Genomic DNA, 15,230 nt, shown 5'->3' with positions numbered 1-15,230 from the left:
TAAACCTTGTGAGAGTGGAAAAAAAGTATTTGGTCACCTACAACCAAGCAAGTTTTCTGACTATCAAAGAGGTCTAACTTCTTCTAATGAGGTATCCACTCGTTACATGCATTAATAGCATCTGTTTTAACTCATTATTGGTATAAAAGACACCTTTCCACAAACGCAGTCTCTCACACTCCAAAGTCCACCATTGCCAAGATCAAAGGTCTCTGTTATTGCCAACAAAGGGTACTTAAACTATTTAGTGGAACTTTTGGTATTGACCAAATGCTTATTTTGCACCCTAATTTGCAAAGGAATTCTTTAAAAATCAAATAATGTGATTTTCTTTTCTTTTCACATTCTGTCGCTGATGGTTGAAGTTTACCCATGTTGACAAATACAGGCCTCTCCAATCTTTTCAAGTAGGATAACTTTTGGTAGCAATTGGTGGTTGACTAAATACTTATTTAACCCGCTGTATTCATCAGATTGTCCAATTCAAGGACAAAGCTGCAGTGTGTCGTGCCTAAGTGGCTCACGCTTAATATACTGGTTTATATAACTTTTTTAAATTTGGTTTAAAACTGTTTTTTAAACAAAAAAACATGTTTTTTTTTCATTAACAACTCCTCTACTTATCAAAATAGGAAACCCTGCCTTACTGAAAAATGGATTGTACATTATCAAGCAACTTTCTTCAGTGTCATTTGCTAATTTCCCCCAACAACATTATGTTCAACATTAAGTTTGAATATTTTATGTTTTGTGAGGGCATCAATATTTGAATTTTTGCTCTAGTTTTCTAGTTGGTTGATATTTTCCACTTGTAAAACGGTTCAGTTTCTATTCTTTCAGGTGTATGCATGTATGAGTGTCTAACATATGCTATTAATGCATTCATGCTTGTAAGAGCTAAATGCATGCACCTGCTGTGAATAGGTTTTAAAGTTTGATCTCAAGCACTCTTCATTTGTTTGCTTCTCGAGAAAAAGGAATCATCCACTCTCACAAGAAATACATTTCCTTGAGTTGTCCTCTATTAAGGCACTTGAAATGCTCTTCTCACCATGATAGGATGAAATATTAAAGATTAAAAATGAGTGAGAATAAAGAGCGAGGAAGTCTGAGCCAATGTTTTCCATAGAAAGACTTGAGATAAACTCTTGAGACCAAGCTGACGCGCACACAATATTTCAGGGAGTTTATGCGACTTCACATACACGATATCTTTGAGTCATAGTAATAGAATACATGAATTTTTGGATGTAGTATATATTTCTGCCTGTCTGTGCATTTTAAAGCGGTTCCGTTCATATGGGAATACCTCATAAACAAGCAAGTAAAATCTTCAAAGTTTAAATGCATTGAATTGCAATGCAAACAAGTATAACAGAATAATTTGATGAGCTCCTGAAATACCTAATAAATGCTTACCTCACACCATTGTGTGTAGTGTAGTGGACATCTTTTACAGAAAATATCGATCAATAATAAATTGGATAGTTACAAGCTAAACCCTGTGTGTTTTCTCTACTAAAAAGTACTATATGTACTTTTCCAACTCAGTTCATCAGCTATACTGAATTAAATTTGTTTCACATCTTTTTGTTACTTAGTCTGTCTTTTGTTCTATTTATTCTCAAAAGCTCAAAAAAAATCTCAGGGACAATGTCAGTTTTGGAACTTATATATAATTCAGTTTAATGTCTTCTCTGCACTTTCTTGACAAATGGCATTTATCAGATACAGGCATAAATGGTACCTAATGAGGAAGGTTCACCTATCATCTCATTCAACCCAATAGGGAATGAATCAAAAACATGGAAGTGTCATATTTGAAAATTGCTTTGGTGAATTATGTTAATCTCGGTGAATACAGAATCACAGTGATAACTGAGATGAATCATTAAAATGGCATTTTAAAACAAAATACAACAAATAAACAACAAGGGGATTCAGAAATAAAACCAGACTAAGAAGAAAGAGGTACCTAAAAAAAATAGCACTGTAAAATGAAACTCTAATTTCTTTTGTAAACATCCAGTTAAAGAATGAAACACTACGCTGTAGGAAGAAATAAAATCAATTTCAGAGAACTGTAGGAACACTACCCCATTATGAAATAAATTGCAAAGTCCTTCCTTATTTTATGTTAGGAGTGTTTTTTCCTCCTGGCACTTGGTCCTCTCCCAGCCTCGTCGAATGCGGGTGACTCTCTGGTCCAAGCATGGCAGGAGGAGCAAGAGCTTTAGCACTAGAACCACGAGGGGAACCACCAGGCTGAGCAGAAAGGCCGGTGGTGTGTACCACTTGTACGAGGAGGGCCGCAAGAACATATTCCGGCCGTACAGCAAAGTGTGAATGGTGCAGAGTAACAACGTCAAGTAGCCCAGCTTGGACTGAAAAAGAGGAAAGTTAATCATTACAAACAGGAAAACATTCATTGGCTCAGTGTAAAGCACTGGCCTTTCAATCTCTGATTTTGTATTGGCCGACACACTCACATAGCGAACTAAACACAAAAATGTGCTCGTAGATTCAAGCCAGTTACAAGGAGAAGCTATTACTTTTTCAATTACTACATTTAAACTATGGCTTTAATTCATACTGGAGTAAACTGAAGGGTTGTGGAATGTGAAGATGAGCGATGCATGACCCAGTTACATTATGAATGACTTAGTTAGGGAGGCAGATTATATTTTGCATTGATCCAAGTAGGAAAAGGCCAAACAACACAGAATAAAAGAGGAGAATCCAAAGGAATGCTAATAATTTATAGACATTTAAACAAATATTTTTCCAGACTTAGAGACTTTTCTGCCATTCCCAAAGGTATTGTATAAAGCGGACGAGTTGCATTGGAATGTTTATGTAAAGCCCACCCGAGTCGTGTCAAACATCCAGTCCAGTAAGAAGTAAATTATCAAAGGCAAAAGTATGATAAAATAATGAATGTTGTATCATAATAACATTAAGGCATTTTTTGGACAATTGACATGATAAAAACATGCAAGATGTTATAATGAACATAGTATGAAAGTATATCTTAGTAGCACCAGCAGGTTCTAAAATTTTCCACATCTAGCGAACTGCAGTGCAATGTCAATAGTTTTTCTTTTAGTTCATTTGTATTTATTTAGCTTTGGGATTTTTGTATTTATTTAATTTGAAATCACACTTTAACCTATTCCCAGCAAGTAATAAGTAAGAAAATCAAGGAAAAAGGTGACAAATTTCCCCTCCCTAAATTTGAATTTGAATGATGCAGCATTGTTGGTGGTGCCCTTTAAAGGATTCATTTGTGAGTCAATGTTTGTCTAATAAAGTGACACAAGCTCGCCTATGGGACGTGTTTGCTTCATGAGAAAAGCTTCCAAGTAAACTAACGTTGTACTGGCTGACACAATATTTTATTACGCTGTAACACACAAACAAAAAACCACACATGCCGGCACATACAGTCGCATAATGACAAGTCTGTTAGAAGAGGTAACAGCTTGGAGAAAAGGAAGAAAAAAAAACAGACATATTCCTACAGTTAACTCTGCCAATGTTGAAAGTAAACAGAGTACTTGGATTTTGCTCAATGGTTGCGCACCATCAGTACACCGAACCTGCACACTAAACCTTTGTATTTAAGGTCAGCTCATATTCAAATGTAGCGTAAACAAAGACTTTAAGTTTTTTAAGATTACCTGTACAAAGCTGAATTCTCTCCAGCTGAGAGCGTTGCTCACCGAAGGCAAAGAAGTTATTCCCAATAAGACGTAAAAGCCAAATCCCAGAATACCGATAGAGAGGTAAGCGTCTGATCCCCAGGCTAAAGTTGTATCAAACTTTGCAGTTTGGTTCTCCTTGACCTAAGAGTAAGAACCATAACCATAAGAACAGGCTTTCAATAATGCAAACTATCACCCTCAGCTTCTCACAAGACACAACGAGGCTTTAAAAACATATCTTACCTGTGTTATAGTGTAGTCTGAAATCCGGAATCTCACATAATACCTGTAAGATTTAAAAAAAAACAAATTATTTGCATTCTTCCCAGTTTAGCTTAAAAATCAAAGTGGAAAATTAAAGTTGAAGTAACAATTAAACTACCAGTAAATGTTTTTTTAATTGAATAGATGTGCAACATTTTTAAGAGCAAGGTTTAAATCTCGGGCCCAGGCCATATAGGTGGAGTTTTCATGTTTTCCCTAGGCATGTGTGTGTTTTCTTTGGTATCAGTGCGATACCCCAGTTTTCTCCAACATTCCAAAAAGATGCAGTAAATTGTCATTTGTTTTGAATTGTTGTTTGTTTTGCTGAGCCCTACGATTAGCTGGCAACCAATTCAAGGTGTTTTAAAGCAGTAGGCTGGCCTAAAGGCCATCATTGGCTGAGATAAACTACAGCATTTCCACAAGCCTTGTGACGATTAGCGAATTGGAAATTAGTCATGTTATTTTTAATTCATTTTTTTCTATTGCAATTTCTTCGTATTAGAGTTTGACTGGGTCTCAACGACTGACAAATTACAGACTTATCCAAACAAAAGAAATAGTAGTTCCCACGGACAATATTTAAAAAAGATTAGTCTGTTAATGTAAATCAAATTATAGATTGTACATTACTACCCAAAAGGCTGAAGAAACCTAGCAAAACAGCATGTGCTCTAAATGTCAATGCCTTGTAGAGCCTAATGATCTAGTATAGAAGGTTTCAGTATTTTAGTAGTGTGGATAACACAAATTTGCAGAAGATGCACAAATTAAATACTGTATTTTAGTCTATTGTTACCAAATTACACAAATAAGGTGAGGGTTAATGTTAACTCTAAAGGACAGTTGGCATAACATACCTAATTGGGATGATGAGTGTGTATAGCACATGTAAAAAGGCAAAGGCCAGAGCGAGCAACCCCAGCTGCTTTCTGCAGAGCATCCATCGGTCTAGCCAATCAGGAAAGCGCCTGAAAGAGTCATATGATATGCTGTAGTTTAAATGTATCTCTATGGTCCATACCTAAAAGTGTATTACAAAATTATGAAAGGACTTCCATAATTTTACAAACTCTTACCTGTACTTGGTCCCTCTGTATAGTTGAAGGAAGGCAGCAATAACACCAGGCAGGTAACACAAGGCCAACATGATGAGTGACACAATAGGAAACACCTGAACACAACTACGCGTCATTTGCTGTTTTAAACATGAAGCTTACTTGTATGTTTTTGGTTTGTGGCAGTAAACTGGAGTAGCAGTAGAGAGAGAAAAAACATGCAAGGCCGGGGATAACATGCAAACTCCACACAGTGAGGACCGACTTAGGATCGCACCCTCAACCTCAGAACTGCAATGTCGATACGCTAAACACACAGCCGCCGGGATGCTTTTAGGGGTTAATTAATAAATGTAATGGCTCCATTTTTTAATCTAGGTCTACAATGTCTTCTGTGTCTGTCTTGCTATTGCAACCAAGGAAGCTTCCTGAATATGAAGTTCTAATCTAATCTAAAATGAAAAAATAATATGGACCTTGTTGGCCAGTGACACCATGATTCTGAAGGAGATGTCTTTGCCCTCATCCACATAAGCATAAACGACGTCTCTAATGAGCACGTAGAAGAAGAAGAACGCTGTCAGGCTGGCGGCTATTTGCAGAGGCAACCTCCACTCGGGGAACAGCTGTAGGGGGAAGTCTTCCAGCTCTTGGGCTGCTGATAGAGACCCTCTGTCCAAAACTGTGAGTCCCATCTTGGTTGCCACCTCTGCTACTGCCTGTTTTGCTTCTGCACTCTTTCCACAAACATAGACCTGCAAGATTAAGAAAGACAGTTGTTTACTATATATGTCTGGGTGGAAGTTCAATAATCAAAATGTAGTAATTCCGTCTAATCCTATTCATAATTTTGGATGTCCTATAATTAACTTCACAATAGAGATTTTTTTCTTTTCTATCATCAATATTTTCTCATATCATTACGAGTTATTTGGTTCTCCAGTCTAGATCACGTAGTGTAGAATCTATTGACAATCTAAAGATCTATGACATCAAACCATGGCAAAAATATCCAAGGTGATTCATTTTAAACAGCGGTGTGAAGATAACTATAGTTTAAGTGTTGGTGAAGACCATAAAAAGTGTGATGGTAAACAAATTCCTTTCTGAAAATCTTACTCATAGCCTGTGGGTATGATTTATAAAAGCACATTAGTTATCATTTTGTATTAGATTAGATTAGAACTTTATTTCATCCCGTATTTGGGAAATTTCAAGACACACAAGACATTGTAGACCTAGGTAAAACACTGGATCGACACACAGAAAGTCCAGAAGGTGGAGACCCTCTGCAGGCTGAGACTAATTAGACTTACTGTTTAACAAATATTTCTGGCTGATTGTGGCATTTAATTTGTAGTAAAGGATTGTGCCCATTGGGTGCAATGAATGAAATAATGGCTACATACTTAAGAAAAAGTATCACTTTTTGTCAAAGAAAGCTTCCATTGCTCAACAATGGCCCAACGATGCTCCAAACACACCAAAAAACACTCACACACACAGGCCCATATGTGCTTTGCAGTCCTGTGGGAGTGTTCATACGGATCCGAATGAAAAAAGAAAAATAGCCACATATGGCCCAGTATTGGAGTACAGAGCGATGAAGCAAAACGTGTGCTGGGGCACTTAGATCCAAGAGTGACTTTGAGTTAATTGATTCAAGGATACATCAGACGTGGCTCTCGCAAAAAGACACAAGGACGGCTCGTCAAATTTGGCTCTATCGCTCGGAATTGGTTTGATCCGAACATCAAAATGAGTTAATTTTATAATTTGGACTGAGATTCCTTCCATTATTTTTAACTTGTTGGTCAGCACCCTACTGTGGGTACTTATAAGGCCCATGCCAAGGACTTGAAGCTTTGCTATGCCAATCAGACTGCTGAATAAATCACATTGACAAAAGTACTCCTAAAATTTAAAAATTTAAATTTGTCAGTTCATGGTTGAAAATTGATTTTAAACAACCAGTGATACCCTTTAAAAAAATAAATAAATATTAGACTTTATGAAGCATGTACCTGTCTGCAAGCATCAGCGGGTCCATTCTGAAGACCCCAGGCAGACAATGTGTTAAAGGCTTTTACCACATGAGAATCAGGAAGGAGTCTGGAATGCAAATGTGGTTGCTTAGTCAAAATTGGGCCAAATTTAGGACGCATGCTTGAGATGCTCTTACTTCTGCAAATATACAGCATTGGCCTCCGGGTACATCTTCTTCTCAGGGTTGTTGCTGACATCCACCAGAACCTCAGGACAAAAAGTATTGTGAATGAGAATCAAATACCTTAAGAGTGATGTGTAGTAACACTTAGGAGGAAATATCAGTTTTTCCAAGTTTTCCCTCAAAGATTTAATAAAATTTGATATAAGTTAATTAAAGATTGGACTCTCTAAATTGCCTATAAGTATGAGTGTGAGCGTGAATGGTTGTTTGCCTGCGATTGGCTGGCCAGCAATTGAGGGAGTCCCCCGCTTCTGGCCCGAAGTTAGCTGAGATAAGCTCCACCCCCCCCCCCCCCCCCCACACACACACACACACCCCTCCCCTGCAACCCTAGTGAGGATAAAGTGTTTCATAAAATGAGATGAGAGAGAGACAATTGATGGAGGTGACCCAGTGATGAGTTGTTATGACAACAAGCAGTTCAGGAAATTAATGAGGGCAATTGATGGATGGCTTTTAAAATGGACTAGTAAAGTGAGTCATACAAATTCTAGGAACTGTGATGTACATCGATGTATTCCATTTATTCTTTCATTTCGAAAAAAAGACATTCAAAGTACCAAGTAAATCTACACTAAAAGGGTTTGCAGACAGTAAAAAAATATTTTTTTGTAATTGCATTAAGCTTGTTTCAAATGCAAACTATTTTGACATTAAGTTGACATGGAAATGAGGCATAATTGTCTAGATTACTGTTCCTAGAATTGGAAGAAACGTTTTTCTGTTCTTTTGTACACCTCTAAATAGATTGCGCAAATTGCCCATAACGAAAATGATAGTGGTGTACATTTGTGTATATTAGTGAAGACCAATACCTTTCCCTTCAGTTGTGACATGAGAGTCTCTATGAGGTCGTAATGTTCTCTGTGTATGCACACAAAGACCACATTCGCCAACTGTGCTGCATCCACATAACTCATCACCTACATTGCACAAACAAGACACATCACATTGGCAAATATTTAACGCGATAAAACATTTAATCATTAGTGTTTCACATGGGCGAGCTAAAGTCTGAGACAATATTTAAAAGCTTTTTGTGGAAATGAAAGCTACTAAAAATTGAGAATTATTTCCTCTAATATAATGGCATTTGTGTAAAAATACTTTCCGCTTAACCCATTTCAGTCAGTTTTATTTTGACATACTCCTGTTACCACTGATTCATACTATTTATTTGTTAATTTTCGTTGCGTTTTTCGACTGGAATATTCCACAAGTCACATGTGTTGCATCATACTGCTCGGCAGCCAAAAAGTGGACTCATTCATTCAAAATATTTTTGGGATGTATAAATAATAATATCTATTCCATGAATTGGTTGATATTTTAATTATGACTATCGTTATTTCTCGTTGCTCTTTATTTTGTGGGATGAATTGAAGCAATAGAAAAAAAATATGTCAATGCATAAATGCCATGTGACTGTTTCTAGTGCTTCTAAAATCTATGTTAAAATGTCAGCGAATATTTTTCAGTCCTCTCATTCATAGTTGCTTATAAATCCATTTAATAAGTGAAATACCAGCTTAAGAATTGTATTTAGAGTTTATTTAGGTAGTAAACAAAAATGCTTTGGTGGAAGATTTATGGAAACAAAAAAAGTCTACAAGAAACAGACATGAAAACACTGTTATCAGTCCCCTTTATATCAGGTGATAAGGTTGTTTTTTTCCCTTTTTTTAAACCCAGGTATACAGAGCATATAGCATTTTCTAAACTACTTGCTTCTCACTGTTCACAGCAGCCACATAGCCATGTGTTACCTGAGCTCCAGGAGGCAGAGGGCCACAACTGAGAGGTCTGCGGCTGCCGTACATGACCTTGTAGCCCGTCTGCAGCAGGCGCTGGCCCAATGAGCGTCCCATGTCGCCCGTCCCAAAAATGCACAACGGTTCCAGCTCCGAGGCGATCTTTGGTCCGCCTCCCATAGGATGCAGAGAAATGTTCACTGAATTCATTTCTTTTGACATTGGCCTGAGAATCAGCTCTGATTCAAGGTAAAAAGAAGAAAACAATTAAATTATTCCAAAAAGTGCTTCTTTTCTGGATGAGAAAAGTCAAATCCTCTCCATTAGTAGCGTCTTTGTATGTTGTCTACTACCACGTTGGTCTGTTGACTCACAGATTTTGGTTAGTGGGGGTTTTGTATTTGCCTTTGCGCCCTCCCATTTCAGGATGGGCTAACGGTGAAGTCTTTCCCAACTGGGAAATTCGGGGCCAAAAGGTGGGAGGTGCATTTTTGTCCTGAACCCATAACAACTTTGTCTGTATGTTTTGTGTGTGTGTGAGTCTGCTTTCAATTATTTTCTGGGAAACTCAACAAATGACAAGCAAAAAAACAAAAGATTTCACTTCCCCACATTTGTTTTTTTCCAGTTTTTGTGAACTGTTTTCATCACAGTGTTCTTTTTCTAATTGCCTCATATCGGATTCTCCAAAAGTGGTTAACCACAAACATAAAATACAGAACAATGTATAGACATAATACTTTCCTTTTCTTTTCCAATCTCTAAAGAGCACCATTACCTAAACAAATATAAGCAAAAGCAATAACACGTATGTATATGTTGTAAAAAGTAGGCAAGCAAGTCCTTACAATTGGTCACTGATGACAAATTAACACTTTCCAGGCAAGCCCACTAATTAGTAGGTTAATCTGTACTTTTATGTTTGCCCGCTAATAAATTCTGTTCTTAGTCTCAAAGGGGTAGATAGCATTTTATTTCCCAAACGGTTTAAAATGATCCAGTGTTCAGCAGTTAAGGTGAAATGCTGACCTCATGACCTGTCCTACACTGTAATTACTCCCTCCGCTCTGCTGCTTTACTAAGGCCCACATTAGTGTGTATGTGACTCAAATACAGCCTTGGTTTGGAGGGGATTAAATTTATCGCGGATGTGCTTTCTTGCACTGTAATTAGCCTGCGACCTGAACAGCAATATTGAAAATTAGGCAGAGCAATTTTATTTATACATCCCATTTCCTGCACAAAGAAGTGTGAATTATGTAAAGATATGAAGCAGCCAGAGGAAAGTGTAAAGTGACAACATATAAAATTGAAGAAGAAAAAAGTTCAAATGGTTGAAAGGGGCAATGAGAAAATATGCTGTTAAAGTTTAGTTTAGCAGTCTAGTTTAATCAGGAAACACATGGCTAAAGATTTTACAGGTTTTCTAATTTGCTTTAGGTCTGCAATAGTTTACACTAAATTGTTCAGTTGCAAACTTTAAAACTATATATATATATATATATATATATATATATATATATATATATATATATATATATATATATATATATATATATATATATATATATATATATATATATATATATATATATATATATATATATATATATATATATATATATATATATATATATATATATATATTTATAAAATATATATATATATATATATATATATATATATATATATATATATTTATAATATATATATATATATATATATATATATATATATATATATATATATATATATATATATATATATATATATATATATATATATATATATATATATATATATATATATATATATATATATATATATATATATATATATATATATATATATATATATATATATATATATATATATATATATATATATATATATATATATATATATATATATATATATATATATATATATATATATATATATAGTTTTAAAGTTTGCAACTGAACAATTTAGTGTAAACTATTGCAGACCTAAAGCAAATCACATGACAGTACAAGGATGCTCTTTAAAGGAAAGGTTGTATGAAAATATTATTCTAGAAGTCTCTGCTAAATATATTTGAGCATTGACTTCTTTTTAGTTTCTTTTATTAGGGCAAAAGGAAAAACTGTCTTAAGCCGAAATGTATCACATTTGATAAATGGATTTTGAGCAATGTGATATTATTTGCTCTCATAAAAACTGATGTATCATATAGGTATATATGAAACAATTTTATGACAAGTAATATTCTAAATGTAGTCTTTTTCTTCTCAACATGACTTAAATGGTCAATGACCAATCCAAATTTACAAACGTTTATTTAAAAATAATACTAAGACATTCTGAAGTGAAAGAATGAGAACACACAAAAAACACATAAATTTGCACAAGTATAGCAAATTACTATTTTAGAGGAATGAAATTGGATCATCAGTTTACAGATAAAAGAGCAACAATCTGGTCATTTTAATTTGTAGCTAATTTTTATGTGATTGTATTTAGTCATTTGCATTTGATTTTTTAATTTGTCATTGTGGTTTCTGATATGCAGAGTTTTGTGATTTGCAGTTGTCATTTTCTGGTGTTCTGTTGTTTGATTTGTTTTTTTACTTTTTAGCACTTGTGTTTGGTGATTCACAGTTGTATTTATATTTTCTTATTTGCCATTGTTTTGCAATTCAGGGCAACTATATGTGACAAAACGGAATATATATTAGCTATACGTAGCTGCAGTTAGTGCAATGATGAAAGGTTCCCCAGGATGAGAAGCCTAACAAGGCACATACTTCCCAGATAAATGTTCTATCAAGCACATGGCAGACCGTAGCAATTATTCAACTAAGAGCATGGGCAGAGGCTTTAAATAATAAAACACTACATTAAGATAATCTGCAGCAGAGTTTGATTTGATGTGAAAAAGAACAAGGAGGGCAGCTGTGTTCTGGAAAATAGGGAAGTTTGTAATTTCAGGAATGCAAATAGAAAAACTATATTCACTAAAAGAGAATTGTACAAGTACAGCAAAATCCAGAGTTAGAAAGTTTTCTTAGATGTGAATGATTGACGAATAATCAATTTTCAGTTGTGTTGGCCCAAAACTCCAGATGAGTTGTTTCTTAATCCCCAGATTTTCTGGATATGTTATCAAGAATGTTGCAAACAGATTGCTTGTATCGCAGTGCATAAGTGGGTCTTAGGTGTGACCAACCAGAGAGCTCCAATGCCACAAGGGAAAAACAAAGATATATCTCAGTTTGAGAGCACTGTGACTGACATTCTGTATCTGCTGGCTCCTTTTGGGTATGTGAACATCCCTCCAACCATTTAGATTGAGTTTGGATTCCATGTGTACAATCTACTTTCACCCAAATCAAACTTGTAAAACAGAGCCTGTATTTATACCCTCCATTTGTTTGTTCTAAAAATGTCAACGCAGGGAGGTAGAGAAAAAAAGCCCTTTTCTTGTTGAGTGTTTTAAATGGATTACAGAAGAAAATCTAGTCCAGATGGTGCCTTGGCAGCAGATGATATTGTCGACTTTGTTGGTTTTGGACGAGGTTTGGGAACAGTTTTGCAATCTGTGCTTTCCCGGCAGTTGATAGAAAGGAAGCTCGCTACTGTTCAAATTACCCAACTCACCCATTTATGTACCGCCCCGCCATCACCCCCTTCACTCGTGCAAGTGCTTGTGCTCATCCTTTGCAGTATATCAGCGTGATGCGTTTAAGGGCTTTACAGTGAAATCTCAGGACTGACCCCAAATGCATTGGAGCTCCAATGAGTGGGCAATAAAGTTAATGGGTCAGATCCAATCTATCCTTAAAACACACCTCCATACACACATGCGGACATATTCACACTCACACACACACAGATGATTCAATGGTGAAAGTGGAGCAACGAGACAAGATTCCATTTTGATACGCATCCTAATCTAACTGAAATTTGAGTTTGTTAGAGAAGCAGTTTGAAAGAGACCAGTATATTATAGCTTCATGAGAACGTATATTCTAATTATATGATGTTATTTCATAGTTTTATGTAATATTATATATTAATTATAAGTATAATCATGCAGTTTCTTCATTTGTTTCATTGATAGTTGTTGTTTTTCTTATTTCTAGTTGCATTCTTAGTGTTTTTGTGTGAATTTTCATTGTGTGTAATTTTAAATTGACAGTTATAACCTGAAACTGTTTTTCCTGGCACTGCTTTTTGTCAATATAAGCATTGAGTTTATACAAATATTAAATGAAATAATATGTTTTTTTAATTCTGTTGTGTTCATCTATATTGTTTACAGTAAATCTGATTCAGATTAATCATTTGGTAGTCAGTATAGATAATAAATAGTATATAAATTATATAAATCTCTAATAACTAAAGTCTTTCCTCATCCTTTATCAAGGGAATTGTGTATAAAATATTGCATCCTATTACAAGATCGTGCTGCACCAACAACTAATTTTGAGATCTCCAATTAATTAAATTATCAATCACATCAAATCCAATTATGTGCCCTATTATCCTAATTTTCCACTTTAAGACAAGATGCCAAAATAAAAATGATCACTGCTTTTGTCAAGACATGGAGTAATTGATTTGTGTGCCCACATGCTGCTGTTTCTCTCTCTCTCTCTCTCTCTCTCTCTCTCTCTCTCTCTCTCTCTCTCTCTCTCTCTCTCTCTCTCTCTCTCTCTCTCTCTCTCTCTCTCTCTCCTCTCTCTCTCTCTCTCTCTCTCTCTCTCTCTCTCTCTCTCTCTATCTCTCTATCTCTTTGGCTGCCTTTTGTAATTAGAGTAGACTGTGTGTCAAATTGTCACCTTATTGCACACTTTCACTCTTCCTGCAGAGGACTCTTTTCTCTCCTTCCACTTTTCAATTCTTCTTTCCAGGGAGTTATTTGCCACAATTATGCTGTCAATCACCTGTAGGGTAAACACCAGTCACATAGTTAGATTAGATGAGTAAATTGGTACACTAAAGATGAGACAAATCACCGCTTGAAGTGGAGCATACAATACAATTAATATAATATTTTACAAAATGATTGGTTTAGGGATTTTCTTTAGGTATTTATTTCAATAGATTATGTATGTTTAATGGTCTGCTGGTTTTGTATATTGTTAATAGTTACATGAAATTACTGTTAGTGGCAATCTTAATGATGTAAAACAATCAGGTTAACTGTTAATGCATTTTTTTTCATCACAAAATACTTTTTGGACAAGTGTTGTTTTTGAAGATGACCAATTTTTTAGAGGGTGTTTTTATAAAAAGTGTCAATCCTAAGCAAATCTACTTATAAACACATTCACTCAACTTTGTGTAGCTTTTAGTTGAATTGCAAACATTCATTCGTTATCTGAACTGTTTATCCTCACAAGGGTTTCAAGAGGATGCTGAATCTTATCCCAACTAACTTATGGCCACTTGAATTGTGAACCTACAAAATCAGAGATGTTCCCTTTTTAGAAGCAAGCCTTGTTTATCCTGAATGAGAAGAAAAACACAGTGTGGTGTTTCAGAAATTAGATAAAGCAAGCAGGAACAATCCTCACGAGTGTGGTAATGAGACTTAATAGGAGTTAATGGGGTTACACTGATCAGGAGAGTAGGGACACCCCAGGTTAATACAGCTACTAACAGGACAGAGACAAAGCGGAGACAGACCCACACTCACATTCAGGAAGAAATGTACGCAAAGTAGCAGGCTTTTGCTGAGCCCTTTCAATACAGCTTCAAATCATTAGATTGCTATAAAAAACCTTGCCTTGGTTTTAAGAATTATACATGAGACTTCTGCCGGGATCGACTCTTTGATTTTCTTGTCCTCAGCCACTGTTAGCAATGTGTGTGTGAGTGTGTCTGTTTGTGTCTGTTTAAAAAACTGTTCTTTCAAGTCGTGTGCGCTTAGGAACACTTAATGAGATCATCGTAAGTTTTACCTGTGAGCAAGCCTTTGATGAAATGATTTTTTTTTTGGAAAGAATGGCAAAGGAACGGTAGATGGGTCATGGGAAGGCTGATAAGAGCAGGGAAAGAAGAGTAGATCAGAGCACGTCGTACTGCATACATCACACATAGACGCTGACTCTTCGCTTGTGTGCGTGTTGAGGGGTGATATATAGAGGTGACCTGGAGGAAATAGAGAAGCTTTAGTGGGGTGGGGGATCGGTAGTGAATAAGAGCGAGCAGCAGCACAAGTGACATAGAGCACAAG

At 35.7% G+C, this 15,230-nt stretch overlaps 1 protein-coding gene across 1 annotated transcript; it reads right to left on the bottom strand.

Moving 5' to 3' along the window:
* Positions 1-1,656: 1,656 nt before the first annotated feature.
* LOC144199663 (metalloreductase STEAP4-like) lies at positions 1,657-9,362 on the bottom strand. The gene is made up of 10 exons (XM_077721476.1): positions 9,023-9,362; positions 8,072-8,179; positions 7,209-7,279; positions 7,051-7,138; positions 5,503-5,781; positions 5,048-5,142; positions 4,829-4,939; positions 3,948-3,990; positions 3,681-3,845; positions 1,657-2,384 (listed from the first exon to the last, which is right to left on the bottom strand). The coding sequence occupies exons 1-10, from the start codon at positions 9,227-9,229 to the stop codon at positions 2,133-2,135; spliced, it is 1,419 nt and encodes a 472-aa protein (XP_077577602.1). The 5' UTR covers positions 9,230-9,362; the 3' UTR covers positions 1,657-2,132.
* Positions 9,363-15,230: the final 5,868 nt, after the last annotated feature.

The sequence above is a fragment of the Stigmatopora nigra genome, chromosome 7, assembly GCF_051989575.1.
Source record: "Stigmatopora nigra isolate UIUO_SnigA chromosome 7, RoL_Snig_1.1, whole genome shotgun sequence".
In the NCBI taxonomy this organism is placed as follows: Eukaryota; Metazoa; Chordata; class Actinopteri; order Syngnathiformes; family Syngnathidae; genus Stigmatopora; species Stigmatopora nigra.
This window is presented reverse-complemented; position numbering and strand designations above follow the sequence as displayed.

Bases quoted from the DNA above. Each gene is read 5' to 3' on its own strand.
- LOC144199663 (XM_077721476.1), bottom strand. From the start codon at position 9,229: ATGTCAAAAGAAATGAATTCAGTGAACATTTCTCTGCATCCTATGGGA. The intron at 3,846-3,947 runs GTAAGATATGTT...TCTTACTCTTAG, and splicing joins CAGACTACACTATAACACAG to GTCAAGGAGAACCAAACTGC. The intron at 2,385-3,680 runs GTAATCTTAAAA...CCTCTTTTTCAG, and splicing joins GAGAATTCAGCTTTGTACAG to TCCAAGCTGGGCTACTTGAC.